General features: G+C 52.1%; 1 protein-coding gene across 1 annotated transcript; it reads left to right on the top strand.

Annotated features, from left to right (window-relative positions):
* Positions 1-1,551: 1,551 nt before the first annotated feature.
* Positions 1,552-9,480, top strand: OTX2 (orthodenticle homeobox 2). The gene is made up of 5 exons (XM_071557272.1): positions 1,552-1,649; positions 1,844-1,934; positions 5,456-5,673; positions 6,071-6,222; positions 7,582-9,480. The coding sequence occupies exons 3-5, from the start codon at positions 5,577-5,579 to the stop codon at positions 8,200-8,202; spliced, it is 870 nt and encodes a 289-aa protein (XP_071413373.1). The 5' UTR covers positions 1,552-1,649; positions 1,844-1,934; positions 5,456-5,576; the 3' UTR covers positions 8,203-9,480.
* The last annotated feature ends 8,449 nt before the right edge of the window (positions 9,481-17,929 follow it).

Raw genomic sequence — 17,929 nt, 5'->3', positions numbered from 1 at the left:
TCTGGGAGGGAAAAATAAATCAAAACACAACTCCAAGAAGAACAGGGCCCGGGAATCCCGGGGGATACCAACCGGGGGTACCCAGGGTACCAACTTTCTACGAAGTCGCCTCCCAAAAAACCAAAAATACAACCCAGCGGCCAAAGTGGGAGCGGCTCCGGCAGTCAGGGCTGCGGCGGTTCTGGGCGAGGGGGTATTTTGTTTGTTTGTTTGTTTATTTGTTTGTTTAATTTCCCCTCCTCTCCCCTCCCTCCTTTCCTTCTGCCGCCTCCTTCCTCCTCCTTTCTGGAAGCAAAAAAAAAAAAGCAAAAAACCAACAAAAACCCAAACAACCCCAAACCAAGCCACACCACCCATCCGCCCAGCCCAACCCCGAGCATCCCAAACCTGCTCCTGCAAACCGCCAGCCCGGGCTGCACCGCCAGCGCTAAAGTCCAAGGACAACCACGTTGGATCGCACTCAGCCAGGCTCGGAGAAAGCCACAAAGAGGCGAATTAATTGCTATAACTTCATTAACATAGGTCACCCCGTTAAAATGATCGAGCCGCTGCAGTTTTTTCCCCCATTGTCACAAGTGAGGAAAGTGTGTGAGCGCTCCCTCCCTCCGACCTCAACCGCCTCCATCCTCCTGCCTTTTGCCAGAGCTTTATTTTCGGGGTTCTTTGACCAGGGAGAAGTTGAATGGGGTCGGGAGGTGCGGGGGAAACATCACCGTGCCCGGCTACGGTGTGCCCATCCGGACTCTGTCCGACGGTGGAAACACTCCAGGCCCTCCTCATCCTCACCCCGTCACTGCTCCCAATTTATTTCGATTAAAACGTGCACATCCCTGTCTGCAAATCCAACGCAGCGCCTCTAAGTCCCATTCTACACCATCATCCCTATATATCTTTAAAAATAGAATGTTAAATGCATTTATGTCCTTCTCCAGGTGACTCAATTTCCCCTCTTCCAGGGGACACTTGGCCCCTGGGAGGTGGAATTGGGGTGCAGTCTATCTGCGGGTGCGAGTGGGGGGACCCGAGGCTGGGGGCACCCTGGCACCCCGCTCTGTGCCGGGAGGGATTCTCCCCTTTGCTCCCGCGGGTTTCATCTCTTCCAGCTTCGCCCTACTCAGCCAAGGGCTCCTGGCAGGCTCCCTGTCCCCCCTTCACAAATATTTACTTATATATATTAATATCTTTTGTTGTTGTTATTCTTATAGCCCCCCTTCAGCTTTTGCTGCCCCCCTTTCCTCTCCTTCCTCGGGCCATACACTAATTCCATCTCTGCTGTCCATCACATTAATTTCTACAATGACTTCATCCGCTCCACTCCATAATGTATATTTTTAAACCGAGCAGGTTCTTTTAATGTATATTCTGGTGTCATTTCGGTGGCTGTTATTTCTCTCTAGATTGTCCCCCCGGTACAGCAGCGGCCTGTTTTTTCCTCCCCCTGTGTGTGTTTTTATTATTTTCCCCCTGGCTTAGATGTGTCAATCACTCTCTCCCTGCCATTGGTTGGAGAGTTTGCGTCAAAAAGTTGCCAGAGAGGCGCTTTCTCAGCAAAGCTCCCCGAGAGAGGTAGAGACCTTCAGCTCCAACGCACCCGGCCACTATTATTAAAAATAAAATCACTTTGACCAGCTCCAGCACCGGCTAGCTCTGTATGTACCGAACCCAGACCCCGAGCATCCCTACATCCCTTTCCTGCACCGTCCCCTCCCATTTTTCCCCCATTTATTCTCCTTTTTCAAACATTTTTTCTCCCCCCCCTTCACCCCCCCCCTTTTCCCCCGATGTCGTGGGCATGTGCATGCGGCGAGCTCTCTAACCTCCCGCTTTGTGCTTTCTCTCCCAGCTCAGCCCGAGCCCTGAATTTGGCGAGGATCCGGGAGCAGGTTTCCCCCTTCGCCCCCCAGCCCTGCCCGCGGCTCCGGCGAGGCTCGCAGGTAAGTTCGACCCGCTGGCTCCATCCTTCCTTGGGGGCATCGCTGGGCGGGCAGGAAAGCAGGGAAAGGGGAATTAAAATTATAATTATTTTTTAAAATTTATTATTATTATTATTATTAGACATCCCGTGTGCGGCGGGGATGCACCGTGTCGGTAGCGGGGAGCAGGCGGCTCCCGCAGGAGATGCGGGGCTGCCCGGGAGAGGCCGGGTCGGACCGGCCGGTGGCGGCCCCGGATCGGGCACAACCGGTGGCCCTCGGTCGGTTCTCGGCAGGGACCGGGAGCTGCTGGAAGAGAAGGCGAAGGGTCAAAGCCTGGAAGCTGGAGGCGCTCCCCTCCGCCGCCCTCGCCCTCCGTCCCCCACGGCCGCGGGCGGGCTGTCTCCCGTGGGCGGGCGCGGAGCGGCTCTTTCCTCCTCGGGCAGGCGCGGGGCTGCACCGCGATTTCGTTGGGTAGATGATTTTTTCCGGCCTATTCCTCTGGCCTGTAAGTTATTTCCTGACCTCAAGCCGGACTTCTAAAATTAGAAATAACAGGGGAGAAATTTCTCCCTTCTCTCGGCTCCTACCTGAGACACCCTTCATCCTTCTCCTCATCTTCCTCGCGATGCGGAGAACCAGCAAAGTAATTTTGCGAAGCTGTTTCTGAGCACTCACGGCCCGGGAGAACGGGGCTGGAAATCGCGGGCAGAGAAATCTTCAAGGCATTTGGGGCCGGAGCTTCACGACTCGGTATGGGCAAAATGGATGGCCAGAATGGTATCCAGGTCGGAGAGGGGCTGGAGCTGGTTTCCACCTCCTTTTTATTTTATTTTAATTTTTTTTATGCCGTGGGAAAGCGCTTCCCAAAGACACCGGCCGGGAATATCGCGCCCTCGGCCTCTCTCCTCTGAAACGCACCGGGCTGACAAAGAGAAACTCGGGAAAAGTCCTTGTGCACCGGCACAAGTTTGTTGAGAACTAAAACCCTCCTTCGCTGCTAAGATTTATTTCGATTTTGGCTGCTCAGAGAAGTTGAGGGTTATTATTTATTTATTTTGAAAATGTACAACTCTAGTTAAAAAAAATCAAAATAGGGGAAAAACCCAAAACAGTTTAAAAAATGCGACCGAGTGCTGTTGGGTGTCAGAGACGGGTCAGACGGCCCCGCGGCGGAGGTGGCTGCCCGCCGGGCCCGGGTCCGATGCTCCCGGTCAGGGAGAGGGGCCGCGGCCGCGGAGCCGCGCGGAGGTTCGGAGGGCGAAGCGCTGGAGATCGCTCAGCAGATCTCTGATGCCTCCATCCCCACCGTCTTCGCCCGGAGAGAAGATCCCTTTGCTGTGAAATATCACCCCAAACCGCACCTCCAGGGAGAAAAAATTAAAATTTACCAAAGGAAAAAAAAAAAAGAAAGAAAAAAATAAATATATTAGAATTTTTAAAATATCTGAAATTCGTTGGAGCGCGGTGCGGGCAGGGAACGCAGCTCTCGTTTGCAAAACAAAAGACAACAAATTCCCTTTTCTACCTTGGCACCTTCCCCTTTTCTCCTCCGCGGGAGCCCCTCCGCGCCCCGACCGAGCCCCCCAGGCCCCCGCGTCTCCCCGCAGCGCGGCCGGGGGCAGGGGCGCAGGCTGCGCGCCCGGGCGCGGATCGCTGCCCCGCATTAATCACCGGGGCGAGCAGCGGAGCCGGGGCCGGTGGCCCGTAATTAGGGAGCGTGTGCCGCCCGGATTATCTCGTTAGTTTATCAAGAAAACATTTATTATAATTAATTCTCGGACGGGGTAATTATTATTGAGCGAGGGCAGAGCAACTGGTAGCCGGGATCTATGCGGAGCGCGGGGGGGGGTGGAAGAGGAGGAGGGGGAAAGGTGACAGATTGCGGAGCGGAGCCGTTGCTCCGCGGGCTGCGGGGCGGCCCTGGATGCGCGGCCGCGGCCGAGGGGGCTCCGTGGGCGGCCGCGCCGGGCTGGCGCCTCGGCGGGATGCCGCGAGTTCAACTGAGCCGAGCTTTGGGCTTGGTTTTTTTGGAGGAATTGTTCGTGCTTTTTTTTGTCCTTTCCCCTTTTTTTTTTGTTAGCTGGTTTTTAAGAGGGCAACAATCCCCGCTTTCCTCACCCGCTCATCTTGCGCGGTGAGCAAACCAGCGGCCGAAGCCGCCCCGCCACGGCCGCGGAGCGGGGCTCCCCCTCGGTATAATCGTCCCTGTTCGGCCTCCCCCGGAGGGATGATGTGAAAAGCGGGGCCCGATCCTGCGCACCCCGCGCTGGATCCGCGCTCCCTCCGCTGCTCAGCGCGTTTGTGCGCACCAAAGCGCATTCCCGAGGGGAAAAGGGGGAACTCCACACCGCGGAGAACCAGCGCCGACGGCGCTGGACGTGGGTGCACCAGGGCCGGTGGGTCCCGCAGCAGCCCCCGGGCAGCGCTTCGCCCTCCCGGGGCGGCGGCTCAGCTGAAACACAGAGTTTTGGAGTGTTTCGGAAAGAAAGTTGTGCTGGAGTTCGTTTTCCCGACGGCCGCTGGGGAATGGAGATTTTGCCCTGAAAGATTTTTGAAAATGTTTTCCACTGGAAAAACAGTCTTAACCCTTTTAGAAGCCCCAGGTTGGACCCCTGTCGGCCATTTTTTGGCCGAGTGTGTGTTTGGGTCTCCACTCATCCCCCGCTGCAGAGGCCCCGGCCCCGTCGGGGCAGCGAGCGGGAACGGGGAGAGCCGGAGCTGGGACCGGGAAAACCGGAGCGGGGACCGGGGGAGCAGCTCGCCTGCCGCGGCCGTCCCGGGGCCGCTCACCACAGAGGTGTTTGTTTAGCTTCAGCTCCGTCATCAAGGGTTTCTTGAAAGCCTAATAAATCTGTTACTTGCCTCCAAATCTTATTACCCGGAGTACTAATTAGGTGCAAATGGCCAGTGGAAATTATTGCAGACGTGGACTGATGGCGGGAGAGCAGAAAAGTTTGGTTCTTCCCGAGCGGGCATTTGAGCTCTGAAATGCAGCAACGTCGGGGGGAAGGGGAAAAGGGGGAGTGGAGGGGAAGGTTTGAATGTTGCCCGAACCTGGGATAATTAAAGTCCTTGCAAGAGACTAGTGGAGAGATAGGTTTCTTGAATTGTTTCTTTGTTTCTCACCCTTGGGCTTTGTTATCTGCATTATTTATTTAGCCGAGGGGTTCTTTGTGTCTGCCAATGGCCCCAATCAAGTTTTCCTTGGGACAATTAGCCGGTGCCCGGCCGGGAATCCTATGCAAATGCCCCCGGCTGCCGTACAATACGGGCAGTTGAAGGCATGGGGGGGTTTTGTTCGGTGGTAATTACTGGCTGGGTTGTGCCTCCCCCCTCCCCTCTTCGCCCTTTTTGGGGAGAGATGCGTTTATCTAGTCAGTCTCTCCCAGCTCCCAAATCCGGCTGCGGTCCGGCTTTCCGAGCGGGAGGATTGACGGAGGAAGGCGGCGGGGATAAAAGCGGGGAGGGGGGGGCGGGCAGCGAGCTGGCCTGACTCCCCCTTCATCCCTCCATTCCTCCCTCCTCTCCCTCCTGCGCAGGCACCTGGCGGTCCCGCCCGCCCGACGGCTCCCCCAGGCACCGCCCGGGGCAGGCAGGGCGCTCGGCCGGCTCCCCCTCGCCCGGATTTCGGCCAACTCTCCTCCCCACCACAACTTTAGCATGATGTCTTATCTTAAGCAACCACCTTACGCAGTCAATGGCCTGAGTCTCACAACCTCGGGCATGGATTTGTTGCATCCGTCCGTCGGTTATCCCGGTAAGCCAAGCTTTTCTCCCCTCTTCCCTCCCTCTTTTTGCCCCACGGAAGAATTTTTGGATTTTGGATGCACAAGATGTCCCGGGATCACGTTGGCTTGGGTGGGTGAGGGTGTGGGGTCCCTCTGTCTCCCTTCTCGCTCACTCCCAACTTTTTATCCGGGAAAGGGGCTGCAAAGAGGGAAGACCCTCTAGCTGGATGTGGGGGACAGATGCTCCAAACCCATCCAGGGGAGATGCGGAGTTGGGATTGCGGCACAGCGACGGCTGATATTGGGGTGCAGATCTCCCGGGAGAGAGGAAGGAATGTGGGTGCCCCCTTGGGGAAGGGGCTGGAGGGGACATAGGGGTCTGAGGGGCCGCTGATTGACAGCCAGGGCCTCTGGCTCCGTTCGCAGCAACCCCCCGAAAGCAGCGGCGGGAGCGCACGACCTTCACCCGGGCGCAGCTGGATGTGCTGGAGGCTCTTTTCGCCAAAACCCGCTACCCTGACATCTTCATGCGGGAGGAGGTGGCCCTGAAAATCAACCTGCCCGAGTCCAGAGTGCAGGTAGGAAGCGGAGTGGCCCCGGGGACACCTACCTGACCCCCCTACTCCATATCAGCATGACGGGTTTGGACTGGCTAGTGTCTGGCAGGGAGATGAGAGGGTTGTTTTAGGGGATGGAGTCAGGCCTGGAGCCAAATCAAGCCCCTGTGGGGTGAAAGAGGCTCAGAGATGGGTGGGGAAGCAGAGGGGCACGGAATGGTGGTTTGCATCCCCGGGGCTGGAGTATTTCCCCTCCCTTTTCGCTGTGTACTGTGGGGGTGTTGTGTAGACCCCTGATCCCAGCTCCTGAGCTCTCTCCATGCCCCTCCCCAGTCCCCTTGGCCTCTCTGAGGACTCTCCAGGACCCTCAAACTCTATACCAAGCCTTACCCTGAGTGCCAAATCCCAGGCTGTTCTGCAGGCATTTGGGGGCCCTGCTGAAGCCGTAAAGGATCCCCCTTCCTCAGGGATCACCACAACCCCAGAGCTGGGCCAGACTGGGCTCTCTGCTTGCACCAGTACAGACTGGGAGCTTCCTACCGCTTTGAAGAGACTTGGATGAGAGAGGGGCTGCCTTGGTGGGGGAACTGTCCTCTTGGGGCTGGGTTGTGCCTTCTCTGCAAGCAGACTGCAGGGGCTCCATCCAGGCAGCATTTTGTAGGTGCTGCTGGCAGGGCGGAAGGGTCCTGCCCACTCAGGGGTGTCAGCAAGGGCAGGGTTTCTCCAAAGCCTCTTGCCTCCTTGCGAGGCTTCCCAAGGCTGTGTGGTGTCATGTCCCCGTGGAGTGTGGTGGCCTGGGATTGGGATACCCCCTGGTCAACCCCCATCCTTCTCCCCATGAAACCTCGCCAGAAGACAGCCCCTGGGTCCCTGCTAAGAGAAGGGGAGATGAGTTGAGGGGCAGACTGTGGCCTAGGGGGTGAGAGTAGAGAGCCTGTTTGGGGGGTAAATGAGACATCTTTACCCTCCTCCCCAACCTCTACCTCTGTTCCCTAATTGTTCCCTCCCTTTCTCATATTCTATTGTTTCTAATTAAGGGCTTGACTTCAATGGGCCTTCAATGGTGATTCCTGGGGGTCCCTGACTGGCAAACAGCAAAGAGGGAATGCTCCCCACCTACCCCCACTCTCCCCCAAAAGTGACCTTATTAAGGAGTTTGATTTGCAATTTCCACTTGTTATTACTGCTAATGATCTCAGGGAGGGGGAGCCCCGGAGCTTTTCTTTGCAGCAGCCTGCAACCCTCCACTCCTGGGGAGCACTTTCAGGTGCCCCTCCCTGGTGAGGTCTCCCTGCCACCATCTCTTTGCACTGTCAGGTTTGCCTGTGCATCCCTAACACCGGCCTTTTTCTCTCTCCCTCCCTGTCTCTGTGTCTCAAGGTGTGGTTTAAAAACCGCCGAGCCAAGTGCCGGCAGCAGCAGCAGCAGCAGCAGAACGGGGGCCAGAACAAGGTCCGGCCAGCTAAAAAGAAGAATTCACCGGCCCGGGAAGTGAGTTCGGAGAGTGGCACCAGCGGGCAGTTCACTCCCCCCTCCAGCACCTCAGTCCCCACCATTTCCAGCAGCAGTGCCCCCGTATCCATCTGGAGCCCAGCGTCCATCTCCCCGCTCTCAGATCCCCTCTCCACCTCTTCCTCCTGCATGCAGAGATCCTATCCTATGACCTACACCCAGGCATCAGGCTACAGCCAAGGATACGCTGGATCGACCTCCTATTTCGGAGGGATGGACTGTGGATCTTACTTGACCCCTATGCACCACCAGCTCCCTGGACCAGGGGCCACCCTGAGTCCCATGGGTGCCAACGCGGTCACCAGCCACCTCAACCAGTCTCCAGCCTCCCTCTCCACCCAGGGCTATGGAGCCTCCAGTTTGGGCTTTAACTCCACCACCGATTGCTTGGATTATAAAGACCAAACCGCCTCCTGGAAGTTAAACTTCAATGCTGACTGCTTGGATTATAAGGACCAGACATCGTCATGGAAGTTCCAGGTTTTGTGAAGAACCTTTGTGATAACGAGAGAAATCGCGATGAGAACGAACAGGCTGGGCCAAGCGCCCCAGTTTTAGTCAGGTCTTGGTTAAATTAAAGAGAAAAAATAACTCAATGGACAAACAAACAAAAAAAACCCGTCAGCAACAAGAGGGGGACAGTGTTGGTGTGATCCCGTTCAGACTCATCTCCTGCTCAGACGCTCTGGAAAAGGAATAATAAAGGAGGAAAAACGGAGGAGGAAGGCCTTAAACGGACAGATCATCTAGTGAGCAGAAACCAGACAGACCCATCTGTGTTCTTTCTAGTTTTAGGCAATTGTTGGGTTTCTTTGTTTGGAAGAGGTGGGAGATCGTCCCACCCATGGGCCAGTTTAAAAAAAAAAAAAAAGAGTCTAGGTTTTTATTTCTTTTTTTTCGTGTGTGTGCGTGGAAAGATGATCCTTCACCCAGAGGTTTCCAGTGTGTTAAGCCAACCCTTGGTTAAACTATTCGGAATGGACAACGTCTCTCTTTTTCTCCCTCCCTCTTTCTTTCTCTCTCGAGCTCATCCAACTGTTTCATGCCCAACTTGCTCAAGTTGGCACCCGGAGAACTTGGTTCAGGGCTGTGTGGGTTGTGTGACTGATTGTCCTAGCTGCACTACTTTATTTAAAGATTAAGAAAAAAAAAAGATAATGTTCATAAGGAGTCAATATGTAGTTTTTAAGAGACAATCAGTGTGTGTCTTATATAAATGGTACATCTGTGGTTTTTAATCTGTGCTAGACTTCAAAACTGTGATCTCCTGTATTGTATGCAACTATGAACTCTGCACCAGCGGGAGTTCTGCTGTGATTTAAATAGGTTATAATTATAAGTGAAATTCAGAGCAACTGAGTTACCTATTATCATCTTTTAAAAATAATTAAAAGTATATATTTAAAAAAATTAATTAAAAAAAAAAAGAAAAAACACAAAAACACGATCGCCTTTCACCCGAGGTGAACTGCACTGAAACTTTTTACAACAAACTGTCTCTGAATGAAAGAGGAAAGACCGAAAATATCCCACCTGAGGACATTAAACTCCTCTGGAGCTCATTTACTGCTGGCCATGCTGGCAGTATCCTTCAAATCCAACAGGACTTTGGGCAGTTGCTCTGACCTGGATGAATTTAAACCGAGAAATTCATTGTCGTTTATGCTTGCAGATGTTAACTGAAAAAAAAAAAAGATATATATGCATAAACCTTTTTTTCCTGGATTTGGCAGATATGTATAATTATATTAAAATGGTTCTAGCACACTTGATGGTTGTCTTCCATTTTGATCTCATCTGGAGAGTGATGGAGAAGGGGCGATGCCGTCTGTTTGCAGCCAGGCGTGGGGGACCAGGAGGGTCCTGCTGCTTCTGCAGGGCCCAGGCAATGGGGGTTTTACTGGCAGCTCCCCCAGGTGAAGGAAGGAAAACCAAGGGGGATTATTATTTTAATTTAAAAAAAAATTTTAATCAAAAAACTTTCATTATGAACACACCTTGGACAACGAGACTTTTCCCATCCCAGCTTTCCCAGATCTCTTTGTGGGGAGGGAGGGATGAGTTTGCTCTGTGGCCTCCCAGGAGATGGAGTCCTCAGTTGTGTTTGGGGAGCGCCCTGAACTTTCCAGGGAGAAGAAGGGGAAACCTGGGAGTGATCAAGCAGAATCACCTGAGTGGAGGTGCTGTGGAAGGAGGGGGACAAGTGTTTGAGTCTCACAGAGCTCTACAATGCAGGATCAGACCCTTCCCAAGCATCTTGGTGGCTCTTTCTCTGGTGGCTCTTTCTCTGTCCTTCTCTGTCTTTTTCTCCCTCTCTCCTTCCCACATACATTGCTGGAGCCCTGAACTTGGTTTGGATTTAACGTAGCAAAAAAAAGGAACGTCTGGACAGAGAGAGACACGGAGAAAAGTCCTCAGCACCATCCCACTCCCTGTCACCAGCTGTCCCCTAGAGCTTGTCACCAGCACCCTCCTGCCTGTGAGTCACCTGGGGCCACAGGTGTGAGGTCACTGCCATCCCCCCAAGGTCCCCAGGACCGGGGAGCACAATGAAGCAGCTCTCCAGCCATCCCTCGGCTTCACATCCCAGCATCCCAAATGGGCTGGCCCCTCCGTAGGCACCAGCAAAACCAGTTCTTCCTGCACTTTTTATGTCCTCCAGGAGCAAAGATCAGCCTTTAAAATAAACATATTTCTGCTCTGAACTGAGTCGAGTTTTTATGCTGCGCTTGTTGGTCGGTGATTTTCTCATTAATTTTTTTTTTCATGGGAGGATGCGAGCAGGGGAGGTTTGGGAAGCACAAGGCAGGGACATGGACTGGCAGGGACAGCTCAGCCATGTCCCTGCCACCGGCATCTCCCAAGCAGCGGCGCGGAAAGTTTCATTTCTCCACTGATTTGCTTCAAACCAACAAAATTTACCTCTTCTCCAAAAAATATTCAATCAAAATATGCTCAAGAAAAAAACACGTCCTTGTTGAACTGGGGCACAGTGTCCCACCTGCCTGGAAAAGCTCTTTGTTTCCTGAGCTTTTGATTATTAATTTTTTTAAAAGCCTCTTTAAAACCTCTTTTCATATTTTGCTTCTCCCATCTTATCTTTTACTTTTCTTTCCCGACTATTTCCCCGTCTGTCAGGGATGAGCTCCTCCAGCTAGTGCTCATTTTTATCAGAAAAACCCAATTCATGGCAAGAATTTCTCTGAATTTCCCCTGGCTTTTTGAACTTCCCATGTTTTCTCTACCTGTTTGTTTCTGATTTAATTTAAATGGGCACACGCATGGGCAAAGGGCAAAATCCCAGTGTGAGCTGGCAAAAAAAATATTACATAAAGTGTTTCAATTCCTTTTTCATTTTTAATGTTTTAGATCTCCTGGTAGAATTTATTTCCTCTGAACTCAGGCTGCAGTAGGCAATCCTGAATCCAATAAAATAGGGGGAAAAGCTGAGAAGACGACATCAGTTTAGTGTTGGAAAGCCGGATTTAGGGGCAATGAGCTGATTAGGAGGGTGTTTGATTCAAGGTATCCTGCTCAGTCCCACAAAATTTACAAATAAGCAAACCCTCTACGTGTCCTGCAATGTGACATTTCTCACCTGAGGGGAAAAAACCCATACAAAACTGAAAAAGCAAAACAGTAGGAGATAAGTCTTGACTCCAGCCACAGCTGAGTTGCCTGGAATGCCAGTTCCAGCATCTCTGCCTGCTCCCTGCCTGCACCCTGCCTTGTCTGAGTCCCTCTCCATTACCTGTTCACCTTGTTTGCACTCTGCCCAATATACTTTTCCACTCCCTGCCTTATCCCTGCCTGCTCCTTGCCCCATCCCACAAGTGTCCTCTGCCCTCTCCCTGCCAGCCCCTGCCCACACTGCCCAGTGTCTCCCAGTAGCCAGCCCTCCCCCAGAGCACCTCTGCTCCCACCCCAGGCTGAGCCAGCTCAGGGACCCCCAAAACACGGACAAGTTTTGGGGTGACTGCATTTCCAGGAGGAGCCTGGCACTGGGCAGCACTGCCAGTTTCCAAGGAGACAGGGGAGAATTCCTGAAAGAGACAGATTTAGGGACTCAAGGCAGAGCGTCACCACCTGGTGCTGGGTAGAGGGACACAGGGACCCCCCAGTCCCCCAGTCATAAACCTGGCACTGCCTTAACCTGGGATTTGGGAAGGTGGCAGGGACAGGGATAGAGGGTTGGATATGGGTTTAGGTTTGGGAGGGCTGAGTTTGGGTCTGGAAAGGTTAGAAAGAAAGGATTGGGAAGGTTGGGCATGGATACGGGTTCGGTGGATGGGAGGGCTGGTATGAGCTGGCCTTGGTTTGTGTCCTGGACCTCATCCAGTTTTAAGGATTAATAATGGAATGGGGATCCCAGAAGGGGCCCCAAACTCTGTCCCCCATTTCCCAAGGACCAGTGGGGCCAGGTGCCCTCAGCCCCTGGAGCCAGGGAGGGTTGGCAGTGCTGGGGAGGCAAACCCCCAAAGGCACCTCCCATGGTCACCCCTGTCCCATGCTGGGGGTGCCATCGGGGAGGGGGCACCTCTGGCCCCACTCCCAGCCCTGTGTGGTGTAGGAGCCAAGAGATATGAAGGGTGCAGAGACCCCTCCACATGGATAGACAGGGATATACAGGGATATACATGGATAGGGCAGGACTGTGGGTGCCTATAGATGCTCATGCCAACACACACATGGATGCAGCACATGTACACAGGGATATGACACACAAACATGGATACAACACACAAACATTAATACAACACACAAACACATGGATATAACACATGTACCCATGGATACAGCACACAAACACATGGACATAGCACATGTACACAGGAATACAGCACACAAACATGGATACAACACACAAACACGCACGTAAGACATGGACACATGGATACAGCACACAAACACATGGATACAGCACACAAACAGGGATACAGCACACAAACAGGGATACAACACACAAACACGTGGATATAACACATGTACCCATGGATACAGCACACAGACATGGATACAACACACAAACACGTGGATATAACACATGTACACGTGGATACAGCACACAGACATGGATACAGCACACAAACACATGGACATAGCACATGTACACATGGATACAACACACATACACACAGATACAGCACACAGGTGCAGACACAAACATGTGTCACTGATGGCCTACAGCATAAACGTGCAATCTTTGCAGGTCTATAAACACACGTGGCACCAATGCACATGGCACAGGCCAGTGCCTGTATGGACACACGTATGGCACACATGGATACAGTAATGCCCAGGGCACCAGTCCCTCCTGGTGGGAAAAGCCTGGCCAGCAGCAGGTGGATGTGCAGGGGGAAAGGGATGGGATTGGAGGGGGGGGCTGGAAAGGTTCATGGCATGGTCTAAGGGATAGACTGAGGTGGGCAAGGAAATGGAAGGAAAGGAAAAGAAAGAAGGACAGGAGGGAGGGAGGGAGGGAGGGAGGGAGGGAGGAAGGAAGGAAGGAAGGAAGGAAGGAAGGAAGGAAGGAAGGAAGGAAGGAAGGAAGGAAGGAAGGAAGGAAGGAAGGAAGGAAGGAAGGAAGGAAGGAAGGAAGGAAGGAAGGAAGGAAGGAAGGAAGGAAGGAAGGAAGGAAGGAAGGAAGGAAGGAAGGAAGGAAGGAAGGAAGGAAGGAAGGAAGGAAGGAAGGAAGGAAGGAAGGAAGGAAGGAAGGAAGGAAGGAAGGAAGGAGGAAGGAAGGAAGGAAGGAAGGAAGGAAGGAAGGAAGGAAGGAAGGAAGGAAGGAAGGCAGGAAGGAAGGCAGGAAGGAAGGCAGGAAGGAAGGAAGGAAGGAAGGAAGGAAGGAAGGAAGGAAGGAAGGAAGGAAGGAAGGAAGGAAGGAAGGAAGGAAGGAAGGAAGGAAGGAAGGAAGGAAGGAAGGAAGGAAGGAAGGAAGGAAGGAAGGAAGGAAGGAAGGAAGGAAGGAAGGAAGGAAGGAAGGAAGGAAGGAAGGAAGGAAGGAAGGAAGGAAGGAAGGAAGGAAGGAAGGAAGGAAGGAAGGAAGGAAGGAAGGAAAAGAGGGAGAGAGGGAGGGAGGGAAGGAGGGAGGGAGGGAGGGAAGGGAGAAAGACAGAAGGAAAGAAGAAATGCCATTTCTAGCTGCTCAGGCTGCCTGGTGTCTCCCTGCTGCTGTCACTGCACCTCTGCTGGGGCAGAGCAGAGGGAGGTGATGGCGATGGGGAGGAGAGGTGATGAAGAGACAGATAAATATATAAATCCCACACAAACTGTTAAAATCTGCTCTGAGAGTCAATTTTGACTTTTAGGCTCATGAACCATTAATAAAAATCTCCTTACACTCAAATGGCTCTCAAATGCTGTGATAGCGGATTACAAACTCCTAATGGAGATACTGTATGATCAAATATTCTCTAAGCAGCGAGGTCGAACGTGCTGGGGGTGGCCAGGCCACCTGATTATCAGCTTATTGGCAAATACTTCTTAGTGCAGGATGTGCCAAAAAGAAAGTGCCTTCCTTGGTGTGGTCCCTTCCCTGTTCTTTATTCAAACAATGTTGGGAATGGCATCATGTGCTCTGGGGGTCATATGATGCCCCGTGGCAATGATGTCCCCACCCTGTCGTGCTACTTGGGCTTGGTTTCTGTTTTTCTCTGTTAGAGGTGCAGAGCTGGAGGTACCAGAGGGGCTTCAGGCTCCCAGTGCACAGAGAAAACACCTTTCTTGATCCCAAATACCTCTTGGTGACACTCAGCCCTTGCCAGGATCAAACCACTGTATGTGATGTCTAATTAATTGGTAATTAAATTTGGAACTCTGAGGCAGCATCTGTATGGGGAGAGCAAGAGGAAGGGAGGTGACTGAACCAGAGACATTTTTACAGAGCTCCCTACAGAGCAAATTGCTGGGGAAACTGAACTGTATTGCTGAGTCTTTTCCTGTTTTTAGGGAGGAGCTGGTTCTCTCCCTGCCTCCCCTCACACTCTCACAGGTTGGGACCGTGATATTTATTCTCATATGGATATTGGTAACCAGAGGTGCAATATTTCTGCCATTGGTGCTGATGCTTCAAAAATGTAGCATCTAACCCACCATGGGAGGGTCTGGGATCAGGCTGGAGAGGCAGGAGAGGGCATAAGGGAGCAAGGAGGGCAACTTCTATCAGAAAAGATATTTTAAAAGCCCTTTCTGATCTGTAAAATTCCCAGCAAGGACTGTGTTTTGTGTGTACAACGCCCAGCACAGAGGAGCTGTGGGACTCTGCTGCCACTCTCCTTCACCACTGACACCAGTTCACAGCCTGCTGGGGCATGATTTAGCTCCCGCTTTCCTGAAGTAATGACACAGGAGAGTTTTCAAGCTTTGAAGCATTTCTGGCTTTCCCAAAGAGAGTTGTGGGGTCGGGATGTCAATCCCAAGCAGAAGAACTTTCCTCCTGACCTGCATTGATTCACTTGTGGCTTTTTGGTAAGGCTTGGCAAGTGCCTTGTGCTTCCAAGCACCAGTCTTGGGAGCAGAGAGGATGACCACACTGGGCTGCCTTTCTCATCCCTTCCCTGCCAGAGGGGAGAGGCAGCTCCGGTGCTCACAGTGTGTTTCCCAACAAGGCCAGATCCCCCTGCATCCTCATTCCTTTTAAAAGTGACAAATTGCTTTTGCTTTCAGACAGATTCAAGCAGAGGTGAGGCTGATTTATCTCCTGATGTTGCTGTTAAAAGCAAAGTGTCCCTCTCTCCATGCAAGCTGCCCCTCTGTGCCACAGCTGTGGAAGGACAGGCAACTGTGCTCTCTGTCTCTGATTTCTGGAGACCTCAGAAGTCACTGTGGCTCCTCGATAGGATGTGGTGCCGCAGGTTTTATCCTTTAGGATAATCAGGCTTCTCTCCCGTTAAGAAAATATGTGGAGCCACCCCCCAGGGAAGTCTATCTGAGGAGTTACTGCAGGCTGATTCAGATGAGGGTGTTTGCTCAGGGGGCTGAAGAGCTGCAAATGAGGAATGTGGTGAGTTGTGAGAGTGTTTGTTGGATTGTGACTGTGTTCATTGAGTTTTGTGGGGGTGTTTGTTGTGCTGTGAGGGTGTTCATTGAGTGGTCGGGGTGTTCCTTCTGTGTCAAACAAAGGAGGAGACATGAGCTCTAAGCCCTCCTGACAGCTGTGAGGTTGCAGGAACTGGGGTCACGGAATGCTGATAACTCTGGTGGAGTCTGGTGGGAACCCAAACAGCTGCAGTCCTGGGTCAGTGGGGGGATAAGGGCAGGGATGTTGTCCCTGAAACCCTGGAAATCCTCAAATCAAATGCAAGAAGAAACCTGTATTGACATGGTGTTGTCTAGTCTCAGGGCCTGGCTTTGAAACTGAAAGTGGAGGATTAGGAAGGGTTCAGGAAGAGCCAGGAAAGCAACTAAAGGAGTGGGGAACCTACTTGGTAGAGGTTTTCTCAATATATGAATAACCCAAGAGAAGGTTGAGATGATCTAAGTATTCTTGGTGAGTGCAGGATACTACCTGGAAGACAAAAGAATGCATTTACCCATCTGGTAAGAGTACACAAGTTGACAGGTTAACATGAAATTAACCCAAAGTGGCCATCTGAGAAAAAATAGAATTTAGTAGCTGAAACAAATTGCCTTAGGACATGGAACTACACAGGGGTTTTTTAAGTGTTCCAGTCAAATACCTGTGTTCCTTTCTAAAAGAAATGCAGTAGGGATTTGTCCCTGCCCATAAAGAATTAAAATACAATATATGGCACTGCCCTCATGGCAACCAGCCAGGTTATTCTGATGTTTCAAGGCTATGTGTAGGAATTTTTAGAGGATGGAGTATTCACCAGATGGTTCCTGGGGAAATTTGCATCTGGATCCTCTCTGGTCAGGGGAAATCAAACACAGCTGGTGCAGGAGAGGGCTGAGAGCTTGGCACCAGGGATCAGGGCACCAGTGGTACAAGTGGCCTGTGCTGCTGGCATTTGTGTTATGGTAGGACCTCCAGGCTGATGGCTCATCCAAGACAAGTGTGACAGAGGCACAACATGCTGTCAGTGTCCAACCTTTCCCATATGTGTGAAACAGCTCATCCACAGTGAAACAAGGACACTCTCCCACTCCTGTCATAACACTGGGATCTCCAAGGTGAGCCAGGATAGGGGAGTATCTTGCAAGAATTTCCTGGAGCAGTGTGGGTCAGCCCTGCTGCACCTCTGCTCTTTCTGTTTTCCTTTGGCTTCTCTCCCTCCCTCTGCCTTCCTGTCAGAGGGACCGAGGACTCAGTGCCAACCTCTCCAGGTGTGCAAACTATCCACCTCCTTTGGCAGGTACTGCCAGGGCAGCCCACACTGCTGGAGGGCTGCCAAAGCTCCTTTCTGATTCACGGTCTCCCATACCAACAGTGAGAGAGGTGACTGCTGGAGGGGTCACAGCAGGGACAGTTGAGCCTCTTCCCCTGTTTTTAGGGGGCATCTCCATCATTTTCCAGGCTGACAATACTTGATGGACCATCCAGCTCTGCTACAAGTCTGTGATATTGCAAGGGATGGTGGTGGATTGATTGAAAATGAGGGATAAACAGCATGCTGGAGCTATTTGGAATTTGGTGGCAAGAGCTGTGTAGATGCAGAGGTCACCCTGAGGCATCACACTGGTCCCTGTGTGACTGAAACCAAAATCAGAGCCTTGTACTGATGTGGCCACATTAAAATAGCCCCTAGATGTCTAATTTCCCAGGGAAAATCCCAGTCTCTGACATTTCATTTTTTACATTGATGGCATCACTGGACTTTTGAGGATCCCCTCACCACCTACCAATGGGTCAGGCTGCAAGAATCAAAGGCAACAATGCACTGAGCAGCGCCCTGGGGTGCCAAGGGACATGCAGGTCCCTCCTCACCAGGGTGGCTCTGCAGCATCCATTTCTCACAAACCTGTCCTGGGGCCTAAACATGATGCAGGAGGGTCCTCATGGCTGAGGAGGTTTTTATGATTCCGTGACTTTTATGCTTCTGTCTGCAGTGCCATGATTGCCTCAACCTTTGCACAGATACTGCAGCAAACTTGTTATTACTTGGCCACAGCCTTTAATATTTGCTGCAAGAGGATGTTTGGTCCTTTGTAAGATTTCTGGAAGGTTGAGACTTCCTAAACTCAGGAGATGAGCCTTGCAGAGGGTGTGGGATGGGGCAAGCAGAGAGGTTGATGTTCCCGTGTCAGACATGCCCTC

The sequence above is a fragment of the Pithys albifrons genome, chromosome 6, assembly GCF_047495875.1.
Source record: "Pithys albifrons albifrons isolate INPA30051 chromosome 6, PitAlb_v1, whole genome shotgun sequence".
Classification (NCBI taxonomy): domain Eukaryota; kingdom Metazoa; phylum Chordata; class Aves; order Passeriformes; family Thamnophilidae; genus Pithys; species Pithys albifrons.
Note: the sequence above shows the minus strand (reverse complement) of the source record. Positions and strands in the feature narration are given on the sequence as shown.

Excerpts from the sequence above, each read along its gene's own strand:
- OTX2 (XM_071557272.1), top strand. The coding sequence starts at position 5,577 with ATGATGTCTTATCTTAAGCAACCACCTTACGCAGTCAATGGCCTGAGT. Across the intron at positions 5,674-6,070 it reads TCCGTCCGTCGGTTATCCCG|CAACCCCCCGAAAGCAGCGG; the intron begins GTAAGCCAAGCT and ends CTCCGTTCGCAG. Across the intron at positions 6,223-7,581 it reads TGCCCGAGTCCAGAGTGCAG|GTGTGGTTTAAAAACCGCCG; the intron begins GTAGGAAGCGGA and ends CTGTGTCTCAAG.